The 24,906-nt window shown below is 40.6% G+C and overlaps 2 protein-coding genes across 2 annotated transcripts; one reads left to right on the forward strand and one right to left on the reverse strand.

The window, feature by feature from the left end:
- Positions 1-1,175: 1,175 nt before the first annotated feature.
- msantd4 (Myb/SANT-like DNA-binding domain containing 4 with coiled-coils) lies at positions 1,176-4,979 on the reverse strand (the record flags this gene model as incomplete). The annotated part of the gene is made up of 4 exons (XM_038694244.1): positions 1,176-1,940; positions 3,476-3,775; positions 3,879-3,974; positions 4,779-4,979. Coding segments are annotated over 4 exons (1,362 nt in total), but the record flags the coding sequence as incomplete, so codon positions are not given.
- Positions 4,980-6,761: 1,782 nt separating this feature from the next.
- Positions 6,762-17,570, forward strand: aasdhppt (aminoadipate-semialdehyde dehydrogenase-phosphopantetheinyl transferase). Its single transcript, XM_038693796.1, has 7 exons — positions 6,762-7,179; positions 7,320-7,433; positions 7,920-8,049; positions 9,578-9,699; positions 10,466-10,627; positions 14,543-14,611; positions 15,784-17,570. The coding sequence occupies exons 1-7, from the start codon at positions 7,036-7,038 to the stop codon at positions 15,949-15,951; spliced, it is 909 nt and encodes a 302-aa protein (XP_038549724.1). The 5' UTR covers positions 6,762-7,035; the 3' UTR covers positions 15,952-17,570.
- Positions 17,571-24,906: the final 7,336 nt, after the last annotated feature.

Raw genomic sequence — 24,906 nt, forward strand, 5'->3', positions numbered from 1 at the left:
TAGTAGCAGAATACAGTTTTTAGTTACCAATAACACTTCACTGTTTATGTCTAGCACAGCAGAACTTAAAATGAAAAATAAAGAAAATGAAGCCGGAAAAGGAATATTTCCCTTGAATTCTCTAGCATGCACACCAAACGTCCAGTAGCTGCTCAGCATATAGATGTTCAAGCTCTTTTCCAAGTCCACAAATCTTACTGGCAAAAAAGCCCAATTATTTCCTGAAGACATTTTCCCATGTCGCACTAGGAAAAGCACAGGTGTGAATAATAAAGAAATGCTGGCTGAATTCTATTTTACTGCTTCAGTTTCAGGGTCCCGGTTTCAGGCATGCTGGCTCCCTGTCACACTGTCGCGGTTTACTGGGACACTTGAATGGAACGAAGACAATGTAAATGTTATGAGTAACTCACCCGTGCTTTTACTGCTATGACAAGTCAAAACATCTGCTGTGAAAAATAGCAGAGGTAAAAAATAAAAATTATAAAGACAATTGGTAGACAAATGTACAAATTCACGAGCATTACCGTGTAAACAATATTTTAACACAAGCACTGGACAGCAAAACATAAACCGCTTAAAAGTTCCTCTATACCAGTAACAGTCATGTGCTGTTGTGTTCTCAGTGTTGGAAGATAAATTATATAGGCACCCATGCAGTAAATAATTTGGCACTGATTTGATTAAGACATCATCATTCTATTCTTTCATATATACCAGTATAAAACATTTCTACACCAGTGAGGATGTGTTGCATTGATACTCCAGCATTTAATATTTCATGCTGCACGTCTTGTGGATTAGTGTTTTTGGATGGGGCACTGAACAGCTGTTGAAACTTGTCGCATTTTATAAATCATATATTTTCCAGGTTAACCAGCTGCGCGTGCCAGACAAATCATAGATTTTATTACCATGGCATCTTTTCTGTCCCGTCACCGATTTAATCAAGACATCATAAGGCACTGCTTTATCACGATGGTCATAAATATGCCAGCCCTCCATCTCAGTCTTCTCCTTGGCCCACTTCCAATCAGGAATGATCATTAATGTGCCTTACACCTTCCTGAAAGACGTGTGTGTAGGGGTAAATGGTATTCCACATTTTCTGGGTTGTTTTCAGTATTAAAAGTTCCTCCTGGAAGCTGGTGAAAATGTATTAATTCATCGCTTTCTCAGTGGCCCTGATGATCTTTGTGCAGCTGCATTCTCTCTTTCTCCACTTGGAGGCGCTCTCTCTCAATCTGCAGTCTGCCAGCTTCAAATTTGAAGAACTGCAGCCTCTCTTTCTCCAGCTGCAGCCTTTCCTTCTCTAGTTTTAGCCTCTCACACTCCAGATCCACCACTGACCTCCAGCCTTTACTTTCTTTCTCTTGCTCCCTCTGTCCATCGTGAGTAGAGGATAAAGAAGATGTGGAGGATGAGGGCGGGCCCTGTTGTGGCGGCAGGTTAAAGGAGGAGTCCACCTGCTCTGATTGGCTGAGGAGCAGAAGCCTCAGCCGCTCCCTCTCCACCTGTAACCGCTCTCTCTCCAGCTGCAGCCTCTCCCTCTCTACCTCCATCTGACGAAGCCTCTCCTTCTCCACCACCAGCCGCTCTTTCTCCACCGCCAGGCGTTCAGTTTCTACAGACAGGCGCTGTTTTTCCAGCTCCAGTCGCTGTTTCTCAACCGCAACCAGAAACCCAGCTCCCACGTTTTCGTGACTGGTTAGCCCACCCAGAGCATGGGCTGGCATCCCCGCCAGGCCACTAGCAAGTGGGTGGTCTCTGTTGAAGGTGATGGTCGGGGCCTTGGAGGAGCTGAGCACGCCCATCTCGTTGTGGGTGTAAACATCGCCTACGTGCCCCTCACTGCGGGACTCGATGTCGCTGAGAAGGGAGGGAATATCATCTTCATCTATTTCTCCTTCTCCATCTCCCACATCACAATCACCATCCAGCTTGAGAAAGAGAGAGAGAAAGAGATCATTAAAGGGGCCCTTCACCGATGTTACACATGAACTTCAGCTTACAGCTGTATCATGTGGCTCAGGAGGGAGTCTAAGACAATAACTCTAATGAAAGATTAGGGAAGATGTAATCAACTTTCATTATGGGAAATGTAGGATCCAACATTTCTGGAGCTTGACCCATACTAGTGACAAAAAAAGTCAAGATATCTATGTCTCGGCAGCTTCGATTTTGTTTATCTATATAAAAAAATGCTGTGCAGTTTCTAAACCATGTTATGGTTTTTGACACACTTTAAAGGTGGAATTCTGTATCTCAGGTTGGCCCTTTTAGAGGTTCATTTGCTTAATGATTTACACCCCAAAACAATGAGACTCCTGCTGATGCTTTCACATGGCAAGCTGATCATGTTGTGGTCCAGCACACAAAACCATCACCTCTATTCCGACTGCAGATTACGGAAGTCATGAGAGGCAGGAAAAATAATTCTGGTGGTCCATTTTCTACGTCTTCTCTCTCCTGTGTTTATGACTTAAGAACAGATAAAAGAAAAAAAAGGTTTTGCCAGGATGGTTTTCATCTGTGTTTGCTGTTGTTGATTAAAATAAATTTCTAGTCAAAAGGAAGACGTTATAGTAATGTTACATAACTTGTTAGCAAGCAATATATGTACCTTGTGTTTCGAGTGTATGGAGAAATTAAAACTCACTGGAAGAAAACATTAATGCTTTCAGCCCCATTTAGAGCATGTGGTAGTGGTGCACTTCAGCCTCTTGTGGCCAAAAATTATTATAACAACAAACTCTTGATTCTGACAAAACCTTTTTTGTTTTACCTGTTCTTAAGTCACTAACACAGAAGAGAAACCTTTTTGATCAGACCAAAAAAAAGGGCTCTCAGGGCTTCCGTGGAAGATTGTCTGGCTGATAACATGAAGAAATTCAATAGACTGGACACAGGTTAATAACCCTATTAAGAAATAGGGTGGAAGATTAGATTAGGGAATTATTGTGGAAAATGTTATAAATGGACGGTGACAGTGGATTTAATCTGATAACAGATCTTACTGCAATCAGAAAAAAGTCACATTTAAAGGTCAAGTTTAAATTAAATCCTAATTAACACATCCTTTATTTAATTTTATTTTTGCTTTGCGGACCTCCATGAGCCTAATCAAAAGACTGGACTAATAAGAGCCACTTGAGCTACATAATGTGCTGTGATATGTTAAACATAACTACCTCTGCTGATGAGGACATTACCACATTAGCAAGTACTTTCATACTAATATAGGCTACTTGTCTTTCCATAATATGAGTGGTGTTAATGTGACCTCTGTATCAAAAAGCATTAAGGTGTTTAATAAGAAATCCATTTTATTTTATTTAATAGACTCTGGGTTCAATCAGAATAAGTAATCTCTAGAGGGGCCGTGTGGTGTACAAACAAAGCTACTGTCTTTTATTGTTATTGTTAACACACAGGCACTACTGGGGCACCATGATGTAGATGATGAGTTTCTTACTCTGTATTCTCTGACGTCATCCTCCATCTTCACACCCGGCGCCGCCATCATGGCCTGACCACTTGGCTCACTGAAAGCTGCCAGCTCCGGCCAGTCACAGTGACAATCCTTTGGGAGGCTTGAGAGGTCGAGCAGCTGGTCACACCCAGATCCCAGAGAAGCTGCCTCGTGCTCAGGGGAGGACAGATCATACTCAGTCTTCAGGGCCACAGACGAGGATGAAGAGGAGGACAGGGAGAGCTCAGCCTGAAGCTGTTTTCGCTTCATAAGTGCACGCCAGTCCAGGTAGCGACGCTTCACCTGTACAGGAGATCAGGAGGGAAGGAAGCTGGTGTTTAAGAGGAGGTGAGCTTCGTAGGAATCAAAACATTAAAGTATGATTTAAATATAGATATAAACACACCTCAGAAGCAGTGCGCAGCTCTCCCTCCCCCAGCGAATTCACACCTCGTGCCACTTCCTCCCATGCCTGTCTCTTCAGCTCATTAATGGCTGTGTTCTGCTCACATACAAACGGGAGAGATGAAGAACAGGAAGAGAAGAGATTTATTTGAACAAATATAACATAGCGTGATGTTATGTTTTGGAAAATGAAGATGTGAGTAATGCAGGTTCCTGTCAAAACAAAGGAAATGCCAGTTTTTCACAAAACATAAAGCTGCCACCATGCATGTAAAACTAAACTAGAGTTAGAGTTTTTGAGGCCAATATTAATATTTCTGAGTTTAAAGAAGGAAATTTGTTGTGGTTTAACCTTTTTCAAGAATTGTGGTGGTAATAGATCTGTCTTGAGCAAGATATCTTGCAGTGTAAATATAAACTGTGCCAGTGCTCTCTGGTGGACATTGTAGATAATGTATCTTCCAAATTATTTTAAACATATTTTGGTATTTCTGTACTGCACTTTCATTTCACTTTGCAGCCAACATACCGGCCAAACATATACATACACACACACACATACACACACACATAAAATTGGATAGGACAGGAGAGTTGCTGCTGTTGATCTGTCCAACTTGCCTCACGCTTCAGAGGACAGAGATAACAAAAAAAATGTGCCTTGCCCACTTTATTTTTGTATACATCAGTGGCACTTGAATAAAGATCAGCCTATACTGCATGAACATACAGAATATCCTGCACTACACCACTGATTATATATAATTTGTTGGCAGTGTAACATGGTGGCACTAATTGGAACATCATATTATAATTATTACGCATTAGGAGCTCTCTCCATAGATGTGCCACTCTATCAGTTTACAGAAGAAGAAGAAGAAGAAGAAGAGGAAATCTATACCTGCTGTCTGGAGAACAACACGTCCCTCCTCTTGTGGATCTCCCTGATGAGAGTCTGTGTTTCTCTCACACTGTAGTTGCTCTTCCTCTTCCTCTTCAGATGCTTCACCTGCAGGAAATCCAGCTTGGCAGCAAGGAGGGGACAGAAACCCCACAAACACAGAGGGAGAGATAGAAAGGGAAGAAAGACAACTGAGGGAAATTAAAGCAAGAAGACAAGAGGAATAGAAAAAAAATAAGAGAGGACAGTATAAGAAAAGAGAGAAACAATAAAAACAGGTGGAGGGGGGACTCCTCAGAGGTAGAGAAGTGTGGATGTTTGTTGTAAAGGTTAATCCATGCCTTGCAGTGCAGTTTCCTTCAATAGCACAGTCGTTGGAGGCCCTGGAGACTTATCCCAGCTGTTACACTTTTAGATGCTGGTTCTGTGTGACGAGATGTGAGACTTGAAGTTGTGGAAAGAAGTGTGTGCAGTTGTAGAGGTCACAGCTGGTTGGCTGGTGGAGTAAATCATCAAAAGCTTTCTGTTTTTCCCCTGTATGAATGGAGGTTGTGTTTGATGAGGCCCTGATTTGATGTAGCTAAGGCCACAGAGTAGTATTATGACACAACTTGCAGGGTTTCCCACCTTTATTTAATCGTCTGATCTGCTGCCAGGTGAGCTTACACAGGTAGAGAAGCATCACAAGCTGAACGGTCTCTGCAGTCTGTCTGTAGGTAAAACAGAGTTGTTAATGTTTTTTGGAATAGGCTATACAGTGTGTCAAGTTAGGTCAATTTGTTATAAAAACAAAATCACAAATATAGAGTACACAAGTGCAATAGATCAGCCTCTAACTTCCAATTGATAATAAATGCGGATGTGTTAATATTTCTTTTTTTTTTTTTGTCTTGTGAAATGGAAACGCTATAAAGGTTTTCTTTAATGGATAGTAGTAGGGGAATCTTACATAAAACGATTTTGAGGCTGTAAGCATGGCGAAAATTCTTACAGCAGTCACCAATGAAATACTGCTGATGTTTAAATTTTCTTTGCAGCACATTAACCACACATTAACCCTATCATGTGATGGTCAATACCTCTCCTGTTTGGCTACTATTAGCAGACAATACACAATATCTAATGCATGGGCCTATGTTGAAAAGATAGTAAAATTCATAAGGGTAGCCTATATAAAGAGGTTTAAGTATATTTGACAAGTATGTTTCTACTGTTAGCCCACATATATTCTAGACAAAATACCCATATAAGTCATATGTGCTATTTCTATAAGGCTATTTCTATTTATTTTTTAAAACGTTTTTTCGAAGAGTAGCAAGAGTAGCAATATGAAATAGTATTTTCTCTAATCAAGACGAGCACAAACACAATTTCATATTTACAGTCAGGAATGTAAGGAGTCTAGCGTCTTGCCCGTCTTACTACCACCTCCATAAAACATTATCTGTAATATATCGTGAGGACAACTCACCTTACGCACACAGATGTACAGCAACCAAAACAACACCACAGAGGTACAATTTTAATGCTGTGTCCAAGGGCGACTCGTAAACAGGGATTCTAAGAGTTCAAACTGTAAATACCACTTTAGAGGTGCTGATCGGATTAAATAATTTTGAGTACAACAATTTAGGGCCAACAATAGTAGCATTTGATGTTCTTTTGTTCAAGCAGCGCAGCGCTTTTCCATTCTGATGCAGAATGCAGAATTAAATTAATTGTTAAGGATGCAGCATATCTAAGAGATGTTTTTTTTAAGTAGGAGGGTTAAGATACGCCAGTCAGTCGGCTTCCGTAAATTATGGTTAAAATGTTACATCTCAGGTGGGCTATCAGAAAACAGTCATATTTATTGAAACCCCAACAGGGCTTGTCGTATTTACGATATTCCTGAGAGCAGTGAAGGTATCGTTAGTTGCGCACTGTGTCGTCCGCTCCTATTGGCTAATCCTCCACCGCGCCCACTTATGACGGCATTGAATCTTGCCGGGCTCTTCCGTTCATGTGCACCTCTGTCAAATCCAAAATGTAAATAAATAGCAAGAGCTTTTTTGTGGCAGTTTTATTAGCAGCCCTCGGTTAGCCGATGCTCTGCTGCTCAACTTTGAAACCCCCAGTGTCTGAGTCATAACATCTCCAGATTTTGTTGTCAGCGGAAAGTTTAATCCTTGTTTTACATGCTAACGCGCGATGCTAACGTTAGCTCGGTAACAACTTGTGAGCAGCCTGACGTGGTGGAGGAGACAGAGGCGAGGAGATGGGCTCTGTCCGCTGGGCTTTCCGCTGTGGGTCGTGGACACCGAGCAGGTCTGACTGGCTGTTTGCTGCTCGCTGCATTCAGCGGGAGGAAAAAGACAGGATCGGACAGTTTGTGTTTGTCAAGGATGCCAAATCAGCCATGGTGAGCCTGACTGTTAACTTTTCTGTCACCTTCTGCACGCAGACTTATCGCACTGCCACCACACTTAGGTCCTTTTCCCGCTTGTTTAATCTGGATTCCCAATATGCAACACACTGACTGTCACTCTGTCACCCCACCAGGCTGGCAGGCTGCTGCTGAGGAGATTTGTGTGTGAGAGGATGGGGATCCCATGGTCAGAGATCAAGCTGGAGCGATCTCCCAGGGGGAAACCTTACCTGGCAGCACCATTGAAGGTTCAGACACTATTCATTTCCCTCCCATAACATATCAGTCTTATATTAGCAGCCCACCTCACTGTACAGTGCCATCACTTCAGTTTTGCTGCACCATAGCAGGCATGTTTAGTCATCTTCTTCCACTCTATCTGATACCATTCACCTAAACACTCTCTATTATTGAAGCTATATGATGTATGCACCGAGTGGAAGACTACATTTTTATGGCTGCATCATGCCATAAACAAAGTTTGGAGACACAGCGTGATTTTGCACTAACAGTAATCAAGTCTTTTAATTAACTTGTTAACAGCGCCTAAACTACATCTGAGTAGTGAAACCGTATGAATAGAATAACTTTAGATGTAACTTTGACACTGGTGATTGTTGAGCACAAGACACGGCTTATTTCAGTTCTACTTGACTCCTCAAAGAACTTCAGAGACCACGTTTACTTGAGCACACCTTTCCCCACTTTGTCTTATACCTGAAAATATCCACCAGGTCAGTCCAGGTTCAGGCCCTGAACCCCCAGCCTGGAGTTTCAACCTGTCCCACCAAGGGGATTACGCTGTGCTCGCTGCAGAGCTTGGGATGCAGGTCGGAGTGGATATAATGAACACAGTAATGCCAGGTAAATGCAGAGGTTAAAGCAGCGCTAATAATGACCCTTTCTCTTTAAAACTGCATGAACATCCTCCCATAGATGAAGCATGAAGGTGGCCATTCATAGAAAGTCTGTTTGTTTGTCCTCCAGGCCCAACCTTCATACAAATTACTTAAAATCACACAATTTCTTGCAAAAAACAAAAAAGCCTCCTCATCTCAGGAGATTAATCAGGGAATCCTACCAACCAAAGGCGAGGGAAACAAGGGTACTAGTGGCAACATGAGATTGTAAGGTCATCTGGGTTAAACGGGGGAAATGGTTTGACTTGTTTGCACCAAAGTACACAACAATGGAGAGAAAGATTTTTAGACAACAACCTTTAGTTTGAATTGGCTGTATAAGACTTTACGATATTCAAGCCACAAAAGAAATAAAACACGCCTGAATTAATCCTGATGCTCCTCTCTGGATCATGGCACAAGTTTAAAGATCAAACTACCAAAATCTGTCTGTGTCAGCTGTCTATTTTCACCATCTCACACTAATGATAATTAATCCGTAACAGCCGAATCTGTTAGTATAATCAGCATAAGTGCCAAGCATAAGGCAGAAAAACAAAATGACAACTGCATCAGAATGCTGTTTGTGGATTTCAGCTCAGCATTCAACACGATCTCCCCCGTGAAACTGATTGACAAACTCAGCGTTCTGGGTTTAAATACAACACTCTGCAACTGGACTTCCTCACAAACGGACCCCAGACAGTTTGTATTAGCGGTCACACCTCCACCACTGCAGTACTCAGCACCGTAGTCAACTGCACTCAACACCTGAACTGAGCCCAAAGAATACTAAAATACAGTACCACCACAGCCACAGGCTGATCACTCTGCTGTCATCTGGCAAGAGATACAGAATTATTCGCTGTTGTAACATCAGGCTCCAGAGCAGCTTCTTCACTCAGGCTGTGAGACTCCTTCATTCATCCTCAGCACTCCACCATGTAAAGTACCCTCTTTCTGTATATCATTTTATATTTTTTTTTTATATAACATTTGTTCTTTGTGAGTAATATAAAATGAACTACAAACTTAATATCATTATACAACCATGTGTTGTTAAATGACAAATAAATCAACCGTGTGTCTTGAAACAGAATTATTTGTATTCTCCAAGCTGACCACAAGAGGTCCCTGATGCCCTGTGTACGTAAAGGGTCTAGGCCAAGACTGTGTGTGTGTGTGTGTGTGTGTCACATTCAAATCTCTGGTGTTGTGAGATATTGCTGAGAGAGGAAACAGTCCACTCTAATCTACAAGAGTGGACTATATTGGATTATATTGGGAGAGCTTGTTTGTTTCTACCTGTGTCTTACTTCTGACGCCTGCCTCCATCTTTCTCTCAACCTCATTTTGCTTTTCCCTTCATTTCCATCCTTTCCTTCCCTTCTGTCTGTGCCTCCATCCTTCTTCCTCTGTCCTCTTCCCTTTCTTTGGCCCTCACACCTCTCCTCCCTCCCTCCCTCCTACATTCCCCCCTTGTTTCCCTCCAGGTAGCAGCTCTGTGCCAGAGTTTTTCCGCATCATGACTCGTCAGTTTACAGCGTATGAGTGGAGCGTCATCCAATCGGCTGGCTCGGAGCACCAGCAGCTCGCCGCGTTCTACCGCCACTGGGTAACCATGGCAACCATACCACCCAGTCATCACACTGCATCGCTGCCGGGCCCCACTGGCGGCGTTTCTTTTGTTCGTGTGTGTGTGAGAGAAGGAAACAGGGAGACAGTAACATTGCTGATGTCCCTTGAGACACACACGCACACGTTTGTGCAGACGTGTGAGCTCTGGGTTTCTCTCAACTCTCATGTTTCTTTGTTCCTCACATCTGTCCTTCTCTGTCCTCACAGATACGCAACAGTCCTTTCTTTCTGTTCCCTTTCTCAGTTTTTATCTTCAGATATATTCTTTCTTCTAGCAGACACACACACACAGATGGACAGCAACAGCAACATTGGTGCTAAGTAAAGATGTTGTGAGATTGAGAGGGTGGCACAGAGACGTCAAGCTCTGATATCATCACCACACTGTTGACTAATGGCAGAGTTCACCGTTGCCATAGCGATTAGCGTTGTAATACTGTTATTGTGGCTCATTGGCTGCCGAGCAGGGTTGATTTTGGCTAAACACACACACACACACACAAAATCACTCTTTTGTGCACACACTGTTATACATGTGTGCATAGATTCCCATCTGTTGTGGTTTTAAGTTATTGTGCTTCTGAGCCAAAATACACCACACACACAAACAAAGAAGTACATGGACTGTCTTTTGTCAGACATACAAAAGTCCTTTTTTCTTTCCTATGTGCCTGTGTACATTTTCTGCAATTAATCGCTTGTACTTGCACTTAGCAAACTGGGTTTCTTCCCTTTCCACCAAGGCACTGAAGGAGAGCTTCATCAAAGCCATCGGCACGGGTCTGGGCTTCAACCTGCAGAGGGTGGAGTTTCACCTGGCCCCTGAACCGCTGACACAGGGCCTGGCACTGCGCCAGACCAAGATGCACCTAGATGAGGAAGAAGAAGAGGACTGGATATTTGAAGTGAGTCTGTTTGAACGCAGGTGTGAAGATTAAGAAAGACAGGAAAAACTACCAACCAAGAGCTCTTAAAAAAGTTAGACATTATCTTTTTCATTTTCTGTCAAATGACACATTGAAAAGACAGAAACAAACTAACGACAGATTCATGACTTTTTTATTTCCAGATTTAGGATTTGATGTGAAAACATGCTAAAGAGATCACGGACAGTTTTTTGACGTAAACAGCAGTGTGCAGTTTACCAACAACTCTCATGCTCGCAAAAGAATGAGGTGCATTGAAAACAGTCTGTAGTGTTTTCCAATAGTGATCAATTCAAGTTGCCATAACATCTTATTTTCTGTCACTTTGTCTAATAATGCCATAGCTTTGTTAAAAATCTGTGTTCTAAATATGTTTTTCATACTTTGTTTAGATTATTCTCAATTTTTTTTAATTGCCCAGGTGGAGCTATACGCTATGCCAAATTTTGTTTTGAGTACAAAGTAAAAGACTAGTTCACCGTTTTGTGCTTCACTTTCTTGCAGAGAGATATATGAGAGTATATAGTATAATACCACTCTCATATCAGGCAGATATGAAGCTACAGCAATGAGACAGTGGGCTTAGCTTAGCACAAAGACTGGAATCAGGGAGAAACAGCTTGCTCGGCTTTACATGAAGGTAACAATTTTCCTACCAGAACTTCAAAGCTCAGTAATTAACATGGTCCAGCAGCAACTTGGCAGCAACCTCCCGGTTGACGGCAAGCCTTCAGGAAGTCACTGAGCACCGCCAAGAAACAGTGCTGCACACAACAACTTGTTATTTTTTACAGTCCTGTTGGAATTTAGTTGGTGCCAAGATGCATATTTATAGTTTAGGAATATCTAGAGTTTGACAGAAATTCTTTCAAATTTTCTTTTTTGAGGTATTTTTAAGCACACTTCCTTCAGGCCAAATGTAAAGCGATATTGTCAGGTTCTTTTATACTTACAATTGTTAATAAATACTACTTGTTTACATCTTATTAGTGGGTATATTGTTTAGAATAGTAGCTCATGTATAGAGCCAGCAGCCTTTATGAAATCAATGATTTCTAAAGCGGTGGTTCAAAGGGCCCGGCAGCTCTTCTGTGGGATCCTCCGTGCTCCATCCCCCAGCGGCTGTACCCTTGAAAGCATCTGCAAAGTGAATCATAGAGGGTCTTGCAGAGAAATAGACACAAGAGATTGCAATAGAAGGACTCTCAAGTGGCCCTCCTGACACCATGACAAGAGATTAGAGAAGTGTGAGAGCATAAGAATCACCTGTTGCTATCACCCCTCTCCCCTTCTATTTCCCATCTCCTCTCGTTCTCTCTCCTCACCTTCATTGCCCCTCCTCTCCACTTCTCTCTTTGATGTTTTCTCCAATATCCCCTTCTCTTTCTTCTCTCCCTTTACCTTCGCCCTTCATTCAACTGTACCAGCTCCCTTCCTCCACCCTGTATTTTTCCTCTCTGTTCCCCTCCTCCCCTCACTCTTTCCTCCATGCCCAGTGGCAGATGGATTAACAAGTGACTGCTAAAAGGTTACCACTGGTTTGAAAAGGCCGATGTTACATCTGCTCTCCCCTCCTCTCTCTATCCCTCTCGGGGTCATAGAGGCTTAATGCCGTTTTAGTGTCTGTATTTTCACACCAGAGTATAAAAGCTCACTTATATCGATCGCAGGCAGACGGTAATGCATGTGTCCTCCTTTTAACTGTACATTGTAGGGCAACACGAAGTATCAGCAACATATTGGATGTAGAATGTGTTTGGGTACGAAAGATGAAGAGATGCAAGTTGTGGCAAGAATGAGGGAAGCAAAGAAGAATGGAGATAAAAAAAATATATTTTGTTATAAAAACCTCCACCACACTGGTGTATTTCGCATTATTTAATTTTGATGTTTCAGTTTAAATGACATTCATTAGGTTTATGAATAAGCATCACAACAGTTTCATTTTAATGTGTAGATTCTGGATCGTTTAATGAAACACTTGCAAAATGCACAAATGGACAGCTGAAACAGTTAGTTGATTAATTAATCAGTTGCTCGACAGAATATTAATCTGCAACTATTTTGATAACCAAATAATAGTTTGAGTCAAAAAAAAAGAAGCCAAACATTTGCTGGTACCAGTATCTTATATGAGCATTTCCTGCTTTTCTGTGTTGCATCACTGAAAATGACATACCTTTGATGTCTGTGAAGATCCTCAGTCATCCAGGTCATTGTTAGCCATGGAAGTTTGAAGAGCACCTGGACTGGTTGAAGATACTCAAAGACGTTTCGCCTTTTATCTTCTTAAGGCCTTTTTCGGTTGTGAATTAAAGACCGTCTTCAAGTATCTTCAACCTGTCCAGCTGCCTGTGATTAAAAAACTAAATGAGGGAATAAAAAGTAGACATGGGTATAATATGATAGGTACACCAAAGTAGGCAAGTCTGTTTAGAAAACAATTAAATAACTGACTATAGAATTCCCCAGATGTCGTTGTTAAATATGACAAATGAGTCCTTAAATTTGCCCTTAAATCTGAATAAGGAGAACACAGTAACAACATGAACAAGAACAATTATAAGCCTTATTTCTACAGCATAATTTATGCGTAAAGCGCAACGCAAAGTGCTCTACATAAAAGCAAATCATAACATTTACAATATTAATCAAATAAGATAAACTTAAATTAAAAAGACAAGATAATATTAGACTATAAAATGAAGGCTAAAATAGTTTATGACATCACATTAAGCAGGTGCTCATGTTTTTGTATATAAAAAAAAAAAGTTATTTAAAGGATAAAATAAGAGTCAGCCTGCACTAACACACATCAGTGAAGCTGGTCATCTTTCTGTATGTCCTCAAGAAGAGTGACGCACTTTGTTATTTGTTGTCAGTGAATGATTGCTGTGACGTCGAGAGGTCAAACGAAGCAATCGATTTCTCTGATTGTCTTACATACGAATAGACATGCTCAGAGCTGTAAGTGTTAACATAGAGAGAGAGATGAGCAGCCCCAATGTTGACCGCATGTCCTCTGGCTCACTGCGTGCTTATTGGCTGGATCAGAGAGCAGCTATGAGACTTATTACTTCCTGCTGACCTCTGGAGATGTCACCCCTGCAGCCTCTAGACACAGAAACCAAGGGACATCATAATTCACATACAAAACAGACTGCACTCTCCTCTTTTTCTACAGCAAAATGAGTTGCTGGTGATATTTCTCGCCCTTTATTTGTGTTCCTTATCCTTTGAGCTTCTCTCTATGCTCGCTTACCATTTTGTAACTAACTGCCCCACCGCACACACACACCACCACCTGTTATTCCCACATACACACACTCAGCTTTTGGCCTTTAATGTCCAAGCGTATTTTTTTGCCAGTTACAAAGGCAGGGGGGGGGGGGCTGCATACATTCACATAAAGCTGGAAAACTGCATACAAATCAGATTTTTACACATGCATTAATCATACATGCTGTAGACGCATACATGCTAGGCAGGTGATATGTGACTTGTAAATGCAGTGGTTATCTGACTGAACCTTCAATTCCTCAGAAATCATACAAACATACACTAGATATCCACATTCAGCATTTCAACAGATTATGCACAAGTGGTCTCATGCAGGGTGAATGTCTGGTAATGCACATGTGCATTATTTGTCATGTAGTATTTGCTCTGTTTTATGTAGTATTTGCTCTGGATTTGAATGAGGGTGAAGGTGATTTTATTTTTATTTTTTTCATTTAGTATGATATGCAGGCTAAAGTGTGTGTGTGTGTGTGTGTGTGTGTGTGTGTGTGTGTGTGTGTGTGTGTGTGTGTGTGTGTGTGTGTGTGTGTGTGTGTGTGTGTGTGTGTGTGTGTGTGTGTGTGTGTGTGTGTGTTTCTGTTTCTGTTTCTGCAGGAGAGCTTGCTGGATGCTGAGCATCATGTTGCTGTTGCACTTGGACCAGCAGACAAACCAGGCTCTGCAGTAGGGACACACAACATGTTTAACATTTCACAGTTTCTCTCATGCGGAATGACCGTCATTAAAGTGTTTAATTTGCAGTCTTAAGAGTGTACAGGTATACACACCTGTACATCGCTGCAGCAAAGCAAGATGTCAAACCACTGGAGATCAGAGAAATAAAAGGTTTTCAGGGGCTGTTATGTTACTGTTTAAAGCTGCTAAAATTAAAATTTTTATAAAAACAATGTATCGAAGTACAATGTGAAAACTATTTGAAAGGTTACTCATAGTAATGAACCTACAGATCACCTGAATCTGCAGCTCCCCTCTGTTTTAGAGGGCTTTATAGTGAGTTCCAGCTCATTGTTTGGCTGTACGGCTACAACTGTACTTTTTTGGTTCACTCTCACCAGTCTCATAGCGTCGTTTTTGGCCGCAGCAGGCAGCTCTTTTTCAAAGAAAAAGATCTAACTACCCAACGTGCACTACCTGCTCAGCAAACAGCAGGCAGACAGTTAGCGACTAGTTGGTAAACTCAGTGGAGCATTGAGCAGCTGAATTGTTAGATATTTAACTAACTAAGTTGGTAGAGACCAAAATCAGACCTAAAATTGAGTGAATACTGGAGTCACATTCATCATGTGGTCAGAAACACAACTCCAAATGAATGCTAATATTTTTCCGTATGAGCTGGATGTGTAAATAAGCATGTGATCGTTCACTGTATCATAACATATCGCCACAATTTATACAACTTTAGACACTCGGGGCATAATCTTGTCTACAAAGTCCTATAATTAGAATAACTTTAAAACTTAAAAGCAGAACCAACACAAACAAATGACAATTTCATGATGAAATGATTACATGATGGATAGAAAATTATCTACAACAACCTTTTATCATTTAAAATAAGTTTTAAGTAATTTCTTAAATAAGAATGCCAAACATATATAGGTTTAATCTTTATAGTTAATAATGGCCAATAATAATCATTAAAACCAATTCCCTTTGCGGTATTTAACAGTTGTTATATAGACATAACACCTTGGTCTCTAGGAACATGCAATGTCATTTTACAGACTAAATAATGAATCAGTAACTGAAAAAATAACATCAATCATCAGTTGCAGCATTATTAGACACCACATTCTATTTCAGTAATCAAAGACTCTCTTCTCTATTCCTCTCAGCCTCTTCGTCCATCTCTTCCTCCTCCCAGCACGTTTACGCTGCTGTTGTTCAGTGACCTCATCGCCTCGGCCTCACCTCTGACAGAGGAAGACCCCGCCTACTGGGACAGCTTCAAGATGAAGGCTGAAGCTCCACAGAGACAGAGAGAGACTCTCGCATCCAAATAACCACCTGTCCTCAAACTGACAATCACCTGACATATCTACACATACACACACACACACCTTTGAGAGTTGCCAAAAAAGACATACATACATTGACATTGAAGCTGCTTTCCCATTCAACACAAGTCAAGTCAAGTTTATTTTTAAAGCCAAAAATCACGGTTTGTCTCAGAGGACTTGAGAATCCGTACAGCTTCTGACAACTTCTATATTTTGATCCTCTGTTCAGAGGAGGTAAAACTCCACAAAACAAACTTTACACACCTGATAGACACACACACACAAACAGTTAATGTTGATCAATAGGTTGATATCCTATGAATTGTATTAACTTGCTATCAAAATGTGATGATTTTGTGTTTAAGATAGGACAAAGCTGGCGGTTTTTTACAAATCAAAGCAATTTATCCAGATTATCTAATTTCAGAAGACACATTGTGAAAAATTGTGCACTGAGTTCCTCATGATTGATCCTTGTTCGTCCCAACAGCCCTTAAACGATACAGTGACTGAAAGAAATCTGTAATGCGGAGTGTATTTAATGTATAATAATTAAGGCTGAAACGATTCATCGATTAAATCGATTAATCAAATGCATCGACACAAATTCTTGGCATTGATGCTTCCTTTAATCCATATAACTATTTACCACACTGTTTCGCACGGACATTTATTACTATCGCACCGAATCACGGTACGTGATTATAATGGCGCTGTTTGCGCAGTGGAGGAAGAGAGAGAAAAAAGCGAGAAGAAGCTAAACAAAACAACTCTGTAATGTTACCGTCCGTCCACCTTAAAACGAAACCTAAGTCAACAGCGCAGCAGCACCTGATCAGAAAGCACCTGGTGTTCTGCCAGCAGATCACAGACAAGGTAACAGCAACTTTAGCAGAGGGGAGCTGCAGATTCAGGTGATCTGTAGGTTCATTACTATGAGTAACCTTTCACATAGTTGTCGCATTGTACTTCGATACATTGTTTTTATAAAAATTAAAATTTTAGCAGCTTTAAACAGTAACATAACAGCTCCTGAAAACCTTTTATTTCTCTGATCTCCAGTGGTTTGACATCTTGCTTTGCTGCAGCGATGTACAGGTGTATACCTGTGCACTCTTAAGGCTGCAAATGAAACACTTTAATGACTTTCGAAATCACGCATCCTGAGAAAATCGGTCGGTCATTCTGCTTGAGAGCGCCGCCGCCAAGCAAAAGTGGGCCTACTTCTTAAAGGACTCATCGATTTATCGTTGAAATAATCTATAGAAGCTTCGAATGCTAAAATCATTGTTAGCTGCAGCCCTAATAATAATATATATGATGATTCAAAACTCACATAATAAATAAGTGGTGATTAACGCACTATATTTACTTTTATTCAAATTCCTATTTGGATCATAGATGCAAGGATGAGCTAAAGTGTTTCTGTGCAGTCTGTGCAGGGTGTAGGTAAAAGAAACACTTCACTTTTATATCTGTATTCAAGATGGATGTCTCTTTTCACAAAGTAATTTTTTCCTCTCACTGGCTCTGTCTTTTATCCCTTTCTTTCTTTAGCGCAGTTTTTCTGCAGTTGTGTATTCAATGCAAAGCCACATATAAAGTATGCAATGACTGCTGCAGGTTCTGTCGCACATTTTTATATCTTTTCAGTCTTTGCTCTCACTCCCCTCTGTATGTCTCATTATTCTTCCTACATTCCAGCATTCTTCCACATGTAAATAATTTAAAGCAAGATATAATTAAAAACAAAGACAATCAGTTATTGATAGCTGAATATCTCTAACTCTTCTCTTTTTAACCCACCCATCTCTTCTTGCATTTCTCCATCCTTTCTTCCTCCATCCTTTCTTCCTCCACTTTCTCTGCCATTTTGTCTCTCTCCGTCTCCGTCTCTATCTTCTCGACCCATCTGGTAGCGTATCTATTTCAGTCGAGGACATTTAGTTGACCGTCACGTTCTCTCTCCCTTTTTCTTTTGCGACTCGTTTCTGCTCCATGTTCCCCCTCTCTGGAGGACAGCTCGTACTGTAGATGCCGTGTCAGTCTGCACATTTGACCCTTCTTTCTGCTTCACATTACTTTAATCGCAACCTATAATCACAAGCTTTCCAGCGTGCACACACAGAAGGAAATGACTAGGACATTAGAGGTCAAGTGATGTGTACGTGCAGTCACGTATGCACCATGTTTGTGACATTACACATACCGCCTCCCCTTCTCACCCCTGAGGCAAACAGATACATAAACAAATGAAGTGGCTGCTGCGGAGCATTTGGCTTGAATTCACATAGTGAAAAACAAGATCAGTGAGTTATGTCAATGCCAAAACTATTAAACAAATAGGGAGACAGACAGGAAAAGGGCATTATTGTCAATTATATTTCTTACACACAGAACCCTGACACTTGACTTCACGTGTGACACGGACATACGATGACATGGACCTGCTATTTAACACGACCTATACACCTGCTGCTCATTTTCATGTCAGATATCCCTCATTTTCTGTTCCTTCCACCGTCTTTCGGTCAGTTCCTTTATTTGTTATCCCTTCTCTTTTTTCTGTGCCTACATCCTGGGACTTATTATTTTCTCACCATTGATAACATTAACCTTTCAGGGGTATAAAAGCAGATTATGGGCATTGATGAAATGGCAACCTGCTGTCCAGATGGCTTCATGGAGGTGCTTTCGTTGTGTTTGTATGTGAGACACTTAAGTCTAGACGGGATGTCAGAGAAAAAGTGCAGTCATTCAAGTGGATGTCTGTGGGCATGTGTATGCTTGTAAGTGAAAGAAATAGAGCTCGGAAACACACCCACACGCAGTCATTGCCTCCAGCTGGAGTGAATTAGTTTGCCTCCTCACCATCTTAAATCTCGTGTTCTCTGCAGCAGAGAGGAGGCAGCCGGGTCAGTCTGGAGTCACACAGGCTTTCCTTTGAGAGAGGACATTTGTAGCTGCCTCGGGTTTGCTGACGTGTCAGAGAGGAGGCAATAGGAATAGATTTATTTATTTATTTTCAAATGTGGGTTAGAGACAAGTGCTTTGGGCATCAGACTGACAACAACAACACTAACAAATTCTCTGTGCTTGAATTAATCTCTTAATGCATTTTACATAATGTTATTTAAACAAGGAAGCTATTTAGGGATAACCGCTACAGTAAAAACACCTGTCTGTAGAAATGTACTCATTAGCTGAGCAGGTACTTTTAACTCTAAAAATGTCAGTTTTGGTCCAGAATGAAATATCTTGGATAGATTGCCATACAATTTGGGACTCCATCTAACTCAATGCCCATCAGGATGAATTGTAATAACTTGACATTTCTTCAAACTCCATCATTAGGTCAACATTCAAATCCATTCACTGCTTTGGTCTATGTCCAAATACCTGTAAAACTAATGACATTCCCATTAGCCTCAGCTGTACTTTGTATTTAGTGCTAATTAGCAAATCTTTGCATGCTAACACCATGTTTACATGGGGGGCCATGGTACCTGTTTTTCACAGGCTACTAGGCTATATGACAGACAGCATATGTTCTTGTGCATAAACTTGGCACATACAGAATAATCTTGGGAAATAACACATAATTGCTTTTAGGCTGCTCTCATGTCTGTTAAATATAAGGCCAGCCAGCAGCCGGTTAGCTTAGTTTAGCATAAAGACTGGAAACAGCTAGCCTTGAGCCAGACTGGACTGAGCAGTCCAAAGGCAATAAAATCTGTGTACCAGTACCTCTGTTTTCACTTTTTGTATGGATTAAAGAAACGAGATAAAGTATGTGTTAATTTGTGAGCTTTTGAGTTGCTGTTGCTGTTTTTCTTTGGGGTTTTTTTATGATAAGCTTAGCAGTTGCTGTCTGTATCCTTATATTTAATAGACGGGTATGAAACTGGTATCGATCTTAACATCTAACTGTCTGCCAGAAAGCAAATAAGCATTTCCCAATATGTCGAACTATAACTGAGCATGATAGCATTTAGCTCCAAGCACCACTGTTCCTGTACAGCCTCACAGAGTTGCTAACATGGCTATAAACCCCGAGTCTTGTTTGTTTTAAGTCAAGACTGATTTTAGGAGGGTGATTGCTTAATTAAGGATACATTAGCAGAAGGACCTTGGTTTTATTTGATTTTCCACTCATGTGTGTTTATGAGAGGGAGGTCAATATGCTGGGTCTTCAGGTTCAAAAAATGATTCATTGCTCAACTACTAACGTTGAAGAACAACTTTTAAGCTGAAGCCTAAAGTGATATACGGTGGTGTCAAAGACCAGACTTTGTTATGTCTGTCTGGCCGGCTGGAAAACATATTCAAAGGTTTTTTTTCGTCTTCTTTTTTTTCCCTCATGGATACTTGATTCTTTGGTACTTCTAAGGAAATGGGGGCCTACTTTGATGTAGCAGGCAGCTTGGAGTCAGCAAAGAGGAGGTTGATGTTGCCCTGAGTGAAGCTTTCCTTTCCCAGTCGAAGCTTTGAGGTTCATGTTTGCTCAGATATAAAACTGCGTCCCTGCAACTGATGAGAAGACACGTGCCACTGGAGTTAGTTATAATTCTCAGTTACTCAGGCTGTTTACACTTCAATCTTGACTTTGGAGTTTATATTTTTCAGTGGTCTACAATGTTCCAATTTTGCCATTTTGAACCGCCAAATTAATAACCAAACCCAGTTCTCAGCGATGTTTTTTTCGCTAGGTCAAACATTTAATGTATGTTTTCCTGTGTCAATATGTTGACATCACCTGCATACATTTTGTAGCCCACTGATGTTTTACTTCTTGAAACCTACACCTTCAAATGTGCAGGGTAAGACTTGAGTTTTCCTGACTGTAGACACACAATCCTAACTTAAAACACATGACTAAAATCATGTTAGCGCCAGTAAGGGCACCTCATCATGTATCTCTGGTTAATTAATCAGACCAGATGTGCGTGTAGTGAGGACAGGAGAAAATTTATATCCACTTATGACTTATGAGAATCACTATGCTCTGATCACCCTCGTCTCTTTTTTTCAGATAAGTTTTTCCAAAACGTAAAAAAAAAAACAGTTAAACACCATCAGGTCTGAGGGCTTTTTTATGTTTGTGTATGTGTGTCATCAGTCATCACTTTGTTTGTTTTTCCCCTGCTCTGAAATATGCTCTGTGCAGCCCAATGTGTAGTAAGAAAGTACCACATTTGACACAATCAAAACACGTACACACCAACAGACACAGGGCAGATACAGTATGTGATACCTACACCACCCAATCAGAAACATTAGCACATGTTTACAGTTGTTGGCTTGTTCTGATTACAGACGCATCCATTAAGACTGCTGCATGCTTAAATAATCAGGTATTTGTGTGAGCTCGTGTGTATGTGTCTGTTTAAAGTGGGGTTGAGGTTTACATAGAGGATAGTGTGAAGGTGCTATATGCTAAGTTTAACCATTAATTTACAGGTAATCATACAGTATTTCACATTATTAATGAATCCAAAAAGTATTGGTTTATAGATAGATAGACAGAGAGATGGCTTAGTGTCATCTTTGTTGTTACTTGATATTTTGAGGTGCACGCTCTGTTATCTGTTGTCAACCTGCAGCTCAGTAAATGGACACTGGCCACAGACTAATCCGCTGGCTGATTGATGTGTTTTGCTCTTTAGCAACACTTTACAGCAGCTGCACAATCATAAAACACTGAGCTAAAGTTGGTTATAACATGGGCTTAAGAAATAACAATCCATGTGGTAAAGGTATAACTAGAAACGTCATTTTGGCCACAAAATCCTAATCCAAGAAACAATCTAGAGTTGTTATTTTACCATAGACGTTTAGCTGAAACTCAGGTCATTGCATAGGGATTTGTCACATCATACAGCTGAACATTGTATGCAGTACGGTATATTACTATACACTTAACAACACAACACCTAAGTAGTTTTGGAAAATATTTTAGGAAATAAACAGGCCATGCATTTGCTGAATCCTCATGAATTTCTAAGGAGTACCAGTTAGTTTAAAGGTTGTTAGCATAAGATTCAGGATTTCAGTTCGCCATTTTGCTTTCAGATGACAGCAGCAGGCAATCTGATGACTGTTTGAATTGTGCATTATGCCAAACTAACCCTGATAATACTAATGCTCACCTTAATCCTAAACCCTCTACCCCACCATATATGAGATCCTTTGAGCAACGAGACCTAACACAATATTCAGTGTGGAGGATTTAACACAGTCCAGTTTCTGGGTTATAACATTTGCTCACCAATCCCTTACATGTTTGTGCTAAACATGCTGCCTTAAGACAGAAGTTAAACAAAGACACAACTTAATCACAACCACCCTCACTGCCCTATTTTCCATATGTAGGCTAACTGGGGCATCACCCAGTGTGTGTGTGTGTGTGTGTGTGTGTGTGTGTGTGTGTGTGTGTGTGTGTGTGTTTCTGTTTCCAGCCATCTGTACAAATCCAATCTAGTGCTACAGGCAGAACTCTAGCATCAGTCACAAGGGCATGATGGAGAGGAGTGGGTAGGAGAGGGCAACAAGGGAGTTACTGCAGTTTTATTGGCGAGAAAGGGGGAAAGAAAAAGGGAAGTAGGAGGTGTGCATGGAGGCTAAGCAAAAGATGTAGAGAACAAAGAGATTAGGAGGGGTCATCAGGGAAGGAGGAAGTTAAGAGGTGTAATAACTACAATGAAAAAAGATGCTCAACGAAAGAGATTAAGCATCTTCTTCTGTGGTGTTACAACCAGACAAGTGTGGAAAGCAGGAAGTCAACCTTTAAGGAGACTTGGTTAAATCTGCATGAAAATACCTTCAAGCCGACAATTTTGGAGGAGAGGTGGTCATATTCCCAAACTAAACTACTTTCCCTGCACAGTGATGCCAACTTTCAGGCTGCCAAACCTGAAAGTTGGAACAGGCAAATTATTTCTGAAATTATTTCATTGCATCAGAAGCATATTTTGAGTCCTTTAACTGAGAGATATAAAACTGAAGCTCCTCGTCATGCAGGAATGGTTGGTCTGGACAGAGGAGATGAAAAGAGAAACTGATGTTTGGGCAATACAGATGGGATGGGGGAAAAAAATAAATAAAGTGCATTTTATGGAGAATTTTAGAGAGAAAAGGTGAAATGGATGAAATCAGGGGACAATTTAAAATGAAAACATGAAGAGGAGGAAACGAGTGAACAGAAATAAATGCACAGACAAAGACAGAGGACACCTCCACATGTCAAAGAAAATTGCCAACTGGACACTAGGGCTGGCTGGTTTCTTAACTTCTCTATCACAGTAAACTGAATAAACTATATTTGGGTTGTGGACAAAACAAGACATTTGAGGACATCATCTTAGGCTGTAGGAAACACTGATTGACTATTTTCACCATTTCTGACATTTTATAGACCAAAAAAACTAACCAATTAATAGACTGAGAAAATATTGACAGATTAATCAACAATGAAATATAATCGTTAGCTGCAGTCATAATTAACACACACGGACACATACACAAGCCCATGAAACTGATCAATGATTGTGAGCACTCAATGGTTATGGGTGCACAAAATCAATTCACCTTTAGGCATTGACACACATTCGCATAGCATTAACGTCAGAGCAACGTCAGAACTGTAGCAGTGGCTTGGACCTCAGTCTTCTTGGTCCGTTGCCCTGCACCTGTCTACTGGAGAATATGTTGTTTCTATGAGCTTGCCACTGTTAACACAGTGACACGTAACACGTAACATGATTATAGCTTTGTAAAGGATCATACATAACACCAAGTCAAAGGCACACCAATGTGCCATGGCACAGTTTGAGAACCACTGGTCTAGGTTGCCTACATTCACTGTGATATTAATGTGGAACATGGGGTAAGCATATTCCACTCAAATGGGTAGCTACCATAGTTATGGTCATTACATGTGTCCATTGCCAGCTGAAAGGTAGGTTTCTTATAATCCCTAATTATTATGATTATATAAATTATAAAAATTCAATTTGTTCATTTGGTAGAGCACAGTGTCCATCTTATATTAATTAAACTTAAAACATTTAACACCTCTGATGAGTACTATAGTTGCCTTTTAAATGTGTTAGTTAAATGCAAAACAATTTGTCCCACCAGAGTTCTTTCTTTCACCAAGCATCACACGTATGTCCAAAATTTACTTGTTTTATCTTTTTGACTTATTGTAAAATACATATCCTTGGTTTGCTAAATGTTCAATTCTTGTTTACTCCGCCATTCTGTCTTCCATTTCATACTGTGCATGTAGCACACAGTAGGCTTTGTGAGCTTTTTCTTTTAATAGAGGACTCAGGGAGAGAGCCTTTGGGACTCGACCATATGGACCTGGGAACTAAAATAATGAGCCAAATACAGCTGAAAGCTGACACTGGACGCTGTATAGCTGTAGAGTCAGCTGTTATTTATTGGTGGGCTCAGCATTACTTGCAGCCCTCTGTCATCACAGGGAATCTGATTTGATTCAACTTAAAAAATAATGAACTCTGGATTGTTTCATTTGTCAATGCTGGTTTGTGTCTGCCTGCGACCTGTATGGTTTCTCTGATTGATTGAAAGCTTTTGTGTGCCACATTAAATTCATTTTGAGGTTCTTATGCACCAGAGACTCTCAGTAGCGTGTTTCTACATTGCCATAAAACTCATGTGGTGTTGTTTCAGACCTTAAAGTTATCACATACGGCATATTTGCATTTAAAGTAAATGTATATGTCCTAAAACTGTAGCACATAACAGAAATATTTCAGTTGTCATACTAACAGGGCAGCAAGTTGAACAGCTGCATTTCACCAAAGTCTGCTCAGACAATAACAAAGCAATCCATGCACTGTAAGTAGTAAGGCATGATGCATAAAAACAAATAAAATAGTCACACCTGCATGCTTATATACATATACGCATATGCACACACACACATGC

Source organism: Micropterus salmoides, unplaced genomic scaffold (genome assembly GCF_014851395.1).
Source record: "Micropterus salmoides isolate LMB-PRFRI ecotype aquatic unplaced genomic scaffold, ASM1485139v1 Ms_hic_scaffold_3, whole genome shotgun sequence".
Taxonomy (NCBI): domain Eukaryota; kingdom Metazoa; phylum Chordata; class Actinopteri; order Centrarchiformes; family Centrarchidae; genus Micropterus; species Micropterus salmoides.